Source organism: Stenella coeruleoalba (genome assembly GCF_951394435.1).
Source record: "Stenella coeruleoalba genome assembly, chromosome: 16".
Taxonomy (NCBI): domain Eukaryota; kingdom Metazoa; phylum Chordata; class Mammalia; order Artiodactyla; family Delphinidae; genus Stenella; species Stenella coeruleoalba.
In genome coordinates, this window is record NC_137162.1 from 77,371,524 (window position 1) to 77,383,248 (window position 11,725).

The 11,725-nt window shown below is 44.6% G+C and overlaps 1 protein-coding gene across 1 annotated transcript in view; it reads right to left on the reverse strand.

Moving 5' to 3' along the window:
* ACTN2 (actinin alpha 2) overlaps nt 1-11,293 on the reverse strand; it is a gene marked incomplete at its 5' end in the record, with an annotated part of 79,069 nt that extends 67,776 nt beyond the window's left edge. Inside the window, one exon of the mRNA XM_079899811.1 lies at nt 11,168-11,293. Within this exon, the coding sequence (XP_079755937.1) occupies nt 11,168-11,293 (126 nt within the window). The remainder of the gene's footprint in view (nt 1-11,167) is intronic.
* Nucleotides 11,294-11,725: the final 432 nt, after the last annotated feature.

An 11,725-nucleotide genomic window follows, 5' to 3' on the forward strand; every position in this document is an offset into this window, starting at 1 on the left:
ACTGCCTTTGGCCGAATCTCTGTGGAGCCCAAATCTTGGAGAACATCCCTGTCCACTAAGACATCACGTCTGCAGGAGGACGGCTCTAATCTATGCTCTTGCCACTGGAAGTCTCCTTTTCTAGTTCCAAACGGGAACTGACTCAAATGCTTAGGCATCCTGAACTCCGGCTTCTTTTTGGAACTGTGTCAGACAGACCAGCAGGTAATTCCAAAGATGTGCCCTTAATGGCATGTCCTGTAAGCCTCCATTTGAGAGGTGTAGTTGGCTTTTCCTGTGGTCCGTTTCCTCCTCCTCTGGCACTTTTGTGGGACAGAGTGATTGCTAGGCCCTCACTTGGGGTTACCTTGGAAGGACAGTATTTACCATAACTCAAAATTTAGTCTTCTCATTCTCATCAGATGCTCCCCCTGGACCCATTTAGAAATTAAAAATTCAGACACACACACCCTTATGCATGGGCAGTAGGTTTTGGATAAGTGAAAACTTAGGAATACTGAATTCCAGGTGTTTTCTCTGGGTTGTTGGTTAAAACTCTGAGCAAAAAAGCAACGAAAACAGAAAAATTTAGTGGTTAAAAAGCACCACCTTTGACTACTCACAATAGCCAATAAACAGCCTAGATGTCCATCAACAGAGGAATGGATAAAGAAGATGTGGTACATATATACAATGGAATACTACTCAGCCATTAAAAAGAATGAAATAATGCCATTTGCAGCAACATGGATGGGCCTAGAGATTATCATACTAAGTGAAATAAGTCAGAAAGAGAAAGACAAATACCATATTGTATCACTTGTATGTGAAGTGTCAAACAAGACACAAATGAACTTATCTGTAAAACAGAAACAGACTCACAGACATAGAGAACAGACCTGTGGCTGCCAAGGGGGAAGGAGACAGATTGAGAGTCTGGGGTTAGCAGAAGCAAACTATTATATATATATAATGGATAAACCACAAGGTCTTACTGTATAAGCATAGGGAACTATATTCAATATCCTGTGATAAACCATAGTGGAAAAGAATATGGAAAAGGATATATATGTCTAACTGAATCACTTTGCTGTATAGCAGAAATTAACACAACATTATAAATCAACTAAAATTCAACAAAATAAATTTTAAAAATATAAAAATAAAAGCACTGCCTCTGGAGTTAAGCATCCTGGATCCAAACTTCAGCTCTGGCACTTGCAGACCAAAATGTGCAATAAAATAATTAGCATCTCCATGTGTTATAAAATTTCGATTGTGAGAGAGAATGTCTTTGTAATTTAGACAAAATTCTGTGTGCATGTTCCAGCTACCACTTCCCCACCCTCAACCACCCTTAGGTAAGTTACTTAACCTCCCTGGTTGAAAAATGAGAATCACAATACTCATCTCCTAAGACTGTTGGGACGTTCGAATAAAATAATACATATGGTCTAAACAGTGCCTGCAAATTCTCAATAAATAGCTGCTCTGCCCTATATACTGAATAGTTGGGGATACTGGGAACCATATGCCAAATCCCCTCCCATTCTTTTTTTAATCCACTGGAAAAAAATCCATATCTTAAAATATCACTTTTACTGTCTTACTGGAGTATTTTTGTTTTGCTGTTATACTGAAAAAATGAAAATAAACATCATTTTGTCCCAAAATTTAACAGGAAAGGTATGCAATGAAATATTCAGATACTTCCTATTTCATAAACTGCAGTAAAAGAATAGAAATTGTACGGTTTACAAAATGTAAAACACATGGTTTGCATTTTTCCAACGAATATCCCCTCCTCACGTCCCAGCCCAACCTGATCTTTACCCTTGCCGCCCCTCCAACATGGATTTGTTTTAAAATAGGAAAATATTACCCTCTATGGGTAATCTCGAAACTGATTGCAATTCTGTTATGTCTTTTACTATTTTCATGACTGATACACGCAAAATATCAATAATATTTTTTAAACCTTAAAACAAAACCCCTAAATGAGGACCACCACTCATCCTATTTTCTTAATTTTATAAATGATAAAACAGAAAAGGAAAACCCACCTTGTGGTTGAATGCTACACTTGGTATGTTAAGATGAAACCAATTCTTTTCAGTAATGAAACTACTTTCTTCAGTAATCCTTACAAATTTTCAATAAAGTCTTCCTCAATAAAGCCCAGCCTTGGCCATTCCAGCTGCAGAAGGATTTTATGTCACAGACTTGAGCACACCGCCATAAATAGTTTCTTACAGCTTCTCACTTCCTTTGCAAGCATAACTTATCTCATGAGCTAAAAGATCTCCCATTCCACGGTGCCAAAGCCCTGGGTTTCTGTTCCAGCGACTAAACGGATTCAAATGTCAGATTCAGACGGACTGGCGAAGTTCCAGAGAAATACCAAGGTGAGATTTCTCCCGGAAGAAAATCAGACATTTCAACAGTTCATCTAGTTTTAAGTCATCCAGTAAATGCATGTTTTCATCCAGAGAAGCGAGGCTTCCACGTTCCAGTAATCACTGCTTCCTCTGGGAGCCCTCGATGTTAAGCTCACCTCAGCACCTGGCAGGTAGATCTTCCACTATCCCCTCCTTACAGTTTCAACCATGGCCTCTGAGCAGATAACTCCCACACCTAAATCTCTAGGCTTGACCTTCCTTCTCGATATTTCCATGGGCTGTCAAGCCCTCAATCCAAACCTCACATTTTTAACTTCTACAAAACCTAACCACCCCTTATTTTCCCAAATGAATACCAAAGGCATTAGAGGTAAGACTAGAAACAAGCTGAACTCAGTTTTATGGCTTGGCTGTGGTGTGGTCTTGGTCAAGTAACTTGAATATAGTGGGACAATAGTGGTAAAGTGGTTTTATTGGGTTGAGCCATAAGAAACTGCAATTTTTGGAGGTCAAAATGGTCAGTGTCAAAAATTTCCTACGGTTCAACCTAATGCATACAAAATATCTTAAAATCCTAATAAAAAACAATGAGATTAGATTACCTACCTTCTAAATTATTATTATCTTCCCATCCTGTTGGCCTATAATGAAGAAACTTAAAGACTCCTCATGACTCTAAAAGACAGGATTTTTTTTTTTTTTTTTTTTTTTTGGCCGTGCTGCGTGGCATGCAGCATCTTAGTTCCTCGACCAGGGATCCAACCCGTGTCTCCTGCAGTGGCAGCTGGAGCCCTAACCACTGGACAGCCAGGGAATTCCCGAGCATTTCTTGAGTTGCCAATCTCAATTATAATTGTCTGTATAAGACTCAGTCATACCTTCAATATCAAATACTGTTCTCATTTCCCCTCAACCTCCTATTCACTTACTTGCCCACTTGATCCTTACAATCACTAAAAAATAAGAGTTTTTCCCGCGATAGCATGCCTTTTAATGAAAAGGTTGTAACAGAGGCTAATGAGAATCTATTTTCATTATATAGAAATTTCTAGGAATGATGACTAATACATTTATCCCCTAGCAAAAACAAACAAACACAGCAAGACAACTCAAAGCCATGCTAACTCTGTAGTCTTGGGTTCGGCTTATATCAATACCGCCCAGGCCAATTCTTTTCCAGGGTCCACATACTCTGCAGAATCATCTGCATCTCTTCTCTCTTTTCCATTTCCGCTACTGTGAAGCCTACCATGTCTTCCAAAAGTTTTTGTCTTACCAGGTTTTACATTGAGAAGAACAAATTTAAATGTATACTTCTCTGAATCTAAATGAATTTGGAATTTTCTCTATGATGTGGGTAAAGGTTTTCAATCTGGACAAAACAGTCATTTCCAATCCAATTTGGGCTCCCAGAGCTTTGTTCATTAATATGGTGACACATTTTAGTATCATTTAAATAAATCTACATGTATGATTTTATTTTATTCCCCAAATCTCTAAATTACAAATTATTGTTTTTTTTTTTTAATTAAACATCTTATCTTCGTAGGCTCAGTCTGAGAATAAGAGCTAAGTCGGAGAAGTCCATCGTTTGGGGAACTTGCTCTTTAAGGAGCATTAAACAAGTATGAGCTGGAGTTAATACATTTGTAGCTCAAGGAGTTGCAAAGATTGCAAAAAAAAAATTTAATAGTACTAAATTCTTTTCAGAAATATGACTTATAATTCCTGCATTTCACAAATGTGAGTGCAGACTCTAAGCAGGACCGTTGCAGGGCCAGGGGGCCACAGGACAGTGTCTGCACATAGGGGAGACCAGGACAGCACCCAGGGACCCATGTTCTAGAGGAGGGGCCCGAGGAAGAAGAACTCCCAGGGCGGGTAGAGGAGGTAGTCTCGGGTATAAGCCAAGAGGAGAATCAAACACGTGGGCTCCAGGAGCCCTAGGGGGAGAGGCGCAGCAGACAGAGGCTGGCTCAGGCCTGGCTCCCAACACCCTCCTGAAGGCAATAAAGAACCACACAGGGGCTTTAAGCAGAAATACCATGACCAGGCTGTGTTTTTATACAGATCCCTCCTGCAGCGTCAGGCAGAAAAAAGCCTGAAGGCAAGTACGGTATGTGGAAGGGTGACAAAGCAGGGGCCACCACCCCCATCCAGGCAGGAAGTGCAGAGGCCCTGAAGGCCTTAAAGCACATGATGGGAGGAAGGGGCAGGGTCCGGAGGACTTTAGGAGGTGGGCTCACAGGAGCTGAGAGAGAGGGAAGCCTCAAGGGTAACTCCCAGCTTCCCTGCATGGGCGCCAGGGAGGAAGATGCTTCCAGGCACCGGGAAAGGGGACCATGCAGGAGGGGCTTTGGAAATGCTCTCCACTCCCTTCCACCGGCCAGGGTGAACTGGGTGTCCCTCCTCTGTACTTCTCACTGCCCTTTCTGTCTCTTGAACTAAGCTGCAAGCTCCTTAAAGCCTGGGGTGGTGTCAACTCCATTCCCTAACCCCGGCCTCTAGCGGGACCGTAATAAACGTCTGCCAAAGGAATGAAAAGGATAAACAGCCATGCTTGTGCTCCACTTCTATTCTGCCCTTCAGTACGGCTGCAGGAGAAAACATCCAGTTTCTGATCAAGAAAATCGTGGGGAGGGGTACAGGTGTGGTGTGGGCTCAGAGGCCAGCGCGCAAGTGCTCAGACGGATACGTGCTTGTGTAAAACATGTTCCTCAGCTTCTTTAGAAAAACACATTTCTGGCACTCAAGGTTTTCCTTCCTTTGAACCAAGTCTAGCACAGTAGTTAGCAAGCGTTTTCCCCCTCATCTCTGCTTTCTGTTCTTTCTGGAAGAACTAGTACCGTTCCCACGGAAACAGCGGTACAGTTCTGACTGTCCTCCAACGTATTCCGTACCAACTCCTCTGCTCATCACGGGAGTGCCTCCACCCACCCCAGAGCTGCACCTTTTCTGTAGCCCAGCTGCAGCAACCGACTGTAGGGCTTTCTGACAGTTTTCTGAAGCTGCTGTTCTTTAGGCTTCCCAGCTAAGAGTTCTATTCCTCCTCCCACGCTCCCGGAAAATCGTATCTTGGGCTCAAGTTTCTTCCTTGGTGAATGTGGCTGAAGGGGTAGGGCAGACCCCAGGACACACCGCCGTGCCTAAGAGAAGATGCAGAAATCACAAAGAGTGATTTCCCCACCTTACAACTCCTGCACCTGTGGTTCTCCATAGCAAACCAAGGGCATCTTGAGAACAACAGCCCTTCTGGAGGCAGAGATTTCTTAGGGCTCATACAAGATTCTGCCTTTGCAAGCCTGCCCATCAGCAACTCTCTCTGGACATCAAAGGCTGCCTGAAACTCCAGCCCTGCATTTAGGCAATGGCCACCTGGACACACAACTTGCCCCTCAGCACTCAGCCCCTGCACTGAATGATACATCCTGTAAATGGTCAGCCTTCCACCCAGACACCTCTCCTGGTTAGATAAGCAGACACTCCTCATTAGTTTGTTTGTTACTTGTCAATATCACTATCTTGAGTTTTAAGCCCAGGAGCTCTAATGATGAGATCATGTCTGCTTAATTGGATTTATACAACAGCCTGCCATGCAACAACATGGGGTTATTTAATACTTTTTATAATCCCTCCTGATCACTCTCAAATTGATGGCTTCCTCACCACTGCTTCTAATCCTCACCACTTTAAACGTATCATTCCCGTAATGGGCTTCTACCTGGGTCCCCCACCTCAGCCCTTCACCCACTGCAATTTATTCTGCAAACAATATTCTACTTGAAGCATGGCTCTTCCTGGCTCAAATATTCCCAGAGCTCTGCACTGCTTGAAGAACGAAGTCCACGCTCACCCTGGCATCCTAGGTCCTCTGTAAACTGGCCCCAGATTACCTATGCAATTTTCTCTCTAAATCTGAATCTGTATCTTTAGTTTCAGTTAAGCCTAGACTGTTCACTCTATTTCTCTAGCCAGGAATGTTCTGTTTCTCTCTCCTCGCCACCAAGCTAGTATTTACTTACTCCTCAAATTAAGGCCCACCCCAAGTTCTACTCCCTTGTAAAGCTGTTTCCCCATTATCCTCACCCACAATGGTTTTCCTTACTTGATCTCCTAAATTTTTTGCTCTTTATACAACAAGCACCTGGCACTTGTTATTAAACAACTTCTTGTTCTAAGTGTGGAAGCGTGTAAACCCTACCTTTAAAGGTACATGGGGGGAGGAGGTACTAGGAAGTTACTGTTTAATAGACACAGAGTTTAACTTGGGGGTGAGATGGAAAAGTTCTGGAGATGGATGGTGGTGATGGCTGCACAACAATGTGAATGTATTAATGTCACTGAATTGTACACCTAAAAATGGTTAAAATGGTAAATTTTATGTTATGTCGATTTTACCACAATTTTTTTGAAAAGTACATCCAAGTCACTAAAGAACAAATCACGTGCTTCTTCAACCTCACAAATTCAATCACAGCGCTAATTACTACAACACCACCTGATGAAATTAATTATTAGGCTGCACTAGGATAGTAATAATATTTGAACATTTACAGATCCCTGAACAGCGTACAAAGCCCCTTCGACGTAAACTAGTTTGACCATTTGATTCTGAAAAACTCTGTGAGGCAAGAAAGACAGGAATCCCTTATCTTTATTTTCTAGATGGAACTCGAAAGGCTTAGTGACTTGATTACGGCCAAACAGAGGGTACCAGTCAGAGCTGAGATTCATCTGGGTCTCATGAATCTGAGACACTTCCCAGGCCCCTCGTTAATCGTTTACCTCGTTGGAACAATTCGTGCCTTTCTTTCCCCAGGGAAAATTCCCGCAAGAGCGTACTCCACTGTGCAGGGGAGAAGAGCCTTGACCTGCACCCTTAACCAGCAGTTGCTCCTTGAGACACGGAAAGGGGCAACTGGCAGGTTCTGGATCCTCTATTTAATCCAACCTGTGCACAGCTGCTCCCACACAAGCGTCCTTCCCCACTGCCTGACCCCACGTGGCAACATTTCAGCCTGATGACAGGACAGGCAGCAGGTGTGCTGAGGAGAACAGTGAGCTGCTCCATCTAAACTGTGACTCTGCGGAAGAACTTGGATTTCTTTAGGAACGATGAAAACTAATCAGGATTCTGAATGTGGAATAAATGAACGACTCTCTTATGCTCTCCACAGCTGGTGAAAAAGAGTATCGATCACCTAGCCCTATACAGATTAAGGATGTAAGGGCCCTTTATGTATCGAAACACACAGTCATTTCCTTAAAAGGTCTGTTCTAGCCTCCCAGAGTGGTGAAGGACAGCGCCCTGTGCCCACAGAGATAGCACACATATTCAGCATTGCTGTTCTGACAAGTCACCTCCCGATTAGGCCGCAGTTGAATTAAAGGCTGAATGTGCTCTTTGCTTCCAGGAGAAGCTTACTTCTAACCACCAAAGCTCTAGAAGTTTCAGAAGTCCACTAAAGAGAGCTTCACTTATGTGACTACAAATATTCTTAAACACCCCTGCAAGAGGAGAGCACTTTGAAATGCCTGTACATACTCATGCCAAATTCAACATCTTCTAAATTGCCCTTCTTTTGGAAAAAGCACTGCATGTGCTCAAAAAATTGAAAACCAATCATTGCCACAAGATCCAGAAATTCCACTTCTAGGTATCTAACCAAAAAAACCCGAAAGCGGGGACATGAAGAGATATTGGTACACCCATGTTCACAGCAGCATTATTTACAATAACCAAAAGGTAGAAGCAATCCACGTGTGCATCAATCAATGAATGGATAAACAAAGTGTGGTCCATACAGTCAGTGAAATATTACTCAGCCTTAAAAAGGAAGGAAATTCTGACACATGACACAACGTGGATGAACCTTGAGGACATTATGCTAAGTGAAGTAAGCCAGATGCAAAAGGACAAATAGTCTGTGATTCCACCCATATGAGGTCCTCAGGGGTCAAATCCATGGAGACAGAAGGTAGAAGGGTGGTTGCCAGGGGCTAGGGGGTGGGGAGGATAGAAAGTTATTGTTTTATACAGAGTTTAATTCTGCAAGATGAAGAGTCTTGGAGATTGATTGCACAACAATGTGAATGTACGTAGCACGCCTGAACTGGACGCTTTAAAATGGTTAAGATTGGGCTTCCCTGGTGGCGCAGTGGTTGAGAGTCCGCCTGCCGATGCAGGGGACAGGGGTTCGTGCCCCGGTCCGGGAAGATCCCACATGCCGCGGAGCGGCTGGGCCCGTGAGCCATGGCCGCTGAGCCTGCGCATCGGGAGCCTGTGCTCCGCAACGGGAGAGGCCCGCGTAACGCAAAAAAAAAAAAAAAAAAAAAAAAAAAATTAAAATGGTTAAGATGGTAAATTTTATGTAAAAAAAAAAAAAAGATCTCCCATCACATACACACACAGCACTACAGTTTTACTAAGTCCTTCTGTAGCAAGGCATTCCATAGCAGAGCAAGGTTTACCACAGCCCATGAGACTCTGTGAACTGTGGATATAATTAGGTCCCTCATCCATTATAACGCTACAGACGTCATCATGTGTTACCAGCATCTGTTGACAGATCTCATACCCAGCATATCATTGAAATGGCAAGTGTGGAAAAGGTAGCCCACAATAGAAACAATGGCATTTTATCCCTGTCCTGTTCCAGCAGTTTGGCTCATAGGACATAAATAGAGGCTACTGCTCTGCCTGCCGGGACCTCACAGTTCAGTATTACTTTACTGACTTGAGTGGGTTCTCTACCAAAAGTAGAAACAGAGGATCTTCTGGATCTGTTCAGGTCTGTGTCCTAACGTAATGTTTGGCTCTGTTTTGTTTGTCACTAAAGTCACAACACAGCACTCAACCTACCTGAGAAAAAGATGACATATGTCTGTTTTTTAATATATAATATACAAGTGCTATACAATTATAATAATATATTCACGCAGGAACCCCAAACTTTAAAAAAATCACAATGAAATTATATCCAAAAATACTGTGAATTTAAAAATATATATAATTATATATCATATATTAAAAATAATTTTAAAATTATATGTATATGACAGAAGACATATATCGTTGTCTTTGGAAACTAAAATTAACTCTATCCTGTACTGTAATTTTAAAAAATCAACAGAAACCACTGTGATTAGACTATTACTTTCAAAAATGATGGGCAGACTACCTGTCCAATTCCTTAGCTATTTTGCTCTTCCTCATGAGGAAAAAAAAAAAGCAATCTCTGCAACAAAGACTTAAGACTTTTTAAAAAATCCATGAAAAAATGTAGTAATCAAAATTGTGGGGAAAATTTTTAAAAAGAAACACTCACTGTTAAAAATTAAAGCAACTATTTAACTTCTTTCTCATTGATGATGCAGCAATTAGCTCAGATGACGAACTAATAATAACAACACATTAATAATCTTCAAGCCAGGTGTTTAAAAAATTGTAGAAGGTTTGAAATTTTATTCTCCTTTATAGACTCAACTTCTACTTATCACTCCCATTCTACTGTTTCCAAGAAGGCAGGGATGATGGAACTAAGGGGGAGAATGAAATGTAGCTAAATTAGAGCTTTAAAACAATAATAGTAAGTGGTTTTAAAAGAGAATAGACAACAAAAGAAAAATCTTGATTTGAAAATATCATGGTTATTTAACAACAAAAAAAAAAACCCTAAAATGGTTATCTGATAATTATCCAAATGTGGGACCTCTCTCCTTCAGCTAACACTGTTTGTTGGGAGTATGTGTTTCCTATAGTCAGACACATTCACCAGGCACTATCAGATAATCCCCCACAGTGGCAGCTACACAGAGCAATCCCAGGCACACAGATGGTCAACAGACGTTATCCACTTAATGGCAGGCCCTTAGAAGGGAAACCCACTTTGCCCCACCCCGAGAAAAATAGGGGGGAAAAGCAGAGGGCACTTTGCTTTTGCCAGGACACTGTCATCATAAGGTTGGGTGAGCAGGTCTGGGTTGGCATCCCTGACCCAGCCAGGCTCTGTGCCCAAACAGGAGGCGAGATTTAGCCTCCTGGTGAGCAGTCCCTAGAATTCTAGCCAAGGGGATCAAGAAGAAACCTTGAGATAGTGGAATGTTCCATTGGGCCCCCAGAGAGCGCCAACCAAGATGGGAAGGGAACTTTTAGAGCTGGCTGACTCCCTCGTCCCTGTGCGCTCACCTCAATGAACCGTAAATAGAGTGTGAAATAACTATTAATTTATCGGTGAATGTCTAGTGTTCTTACAGCATCTCTCTCCAGGGAACCCCAAAACATGTAATAAATGATTTTCAATTACTCTCTGGGGCAGCTCTGTGAAAATCGGAATGAAGCCGATGTTCTTTTGACCTCTTTTACTTGGAGAAAGACGGGTTAGGGGGAAATGGGACACAACGGGACCAGAAGACACAACTCTGTGGCCAAGGTCACAGACTCAAGGGATCAGGAACAGACCTGAGACTTTCACATTCTGGACTAATGCAGGTTAAAACAGAAACGGCTGCACTGTTCTTCCCCTAACATTGTTCGTTTTGTGACTCTTATGTGACACACGCGCGCACCCACGCACAATCGTGCGCGCGCGCACTCACGACGCCCAGGTCCGTGCCTGTCCCTGGACTTTTCCCGGCTACGAGGACATGGGACAACACGACCCTCCATCAAGCTCCCTCCCGCTAGTCCACACGGTCGGCGGCGCCCCCGGGCGGTCGCCCCCCGGGGAAGGCGACACACAGACACGCGGGTCCAGCCCGCAGACGGCGGGCACGCGGCCCTGGCTGACCTTCCTCTGCTGCTTCTCCCAGGCCGGGTCGAGGAGCAGGTCGCGGTCCCACTCCTCCTCCTGGATCATGTACTCGTCATCTTCGTAGACGTAGTTGTACTGCACGCCGGGCTCGATCTGGTTCATGGCGCTCGGGTGGCCGGGGCTGCGGCGGGGCGCGCGGGGCTCGGGCGGTCGGACGGGCGGGCGGAGAGGCGGCGGGGCCGGCGAGGCGCGCGGGGCTCGGCGGAGGCGCGGGCGGCGGACGGGCTGGCGGGCGCGGGGTGACCTTCGCGCGGTCCTCTCGGGGCGGCACGCCTGGGCGCTGGGTCGCGGGCGAAGCACCAGCTCGGGCTGCGGAGCAGCTGCCGCCCCGCTTAATACCCGCGCCGCCCGTCACGTGCCCGCCCGGCCGCGCCCCCACCCCCCGCCCCGCCCCGCCCCGCCCCGCCCGGGCCTCCGCCCGGGCCTCCGCCCGCCCCCGCCCCCGCCCCCGCCCCCGCCCCTCCGAGCGCTTGCTGGCGGGCAGCGGGGCCAGGGGTTCGCGTCAGCGTTCCCGGTGCTGCCCCAAACCTCCGG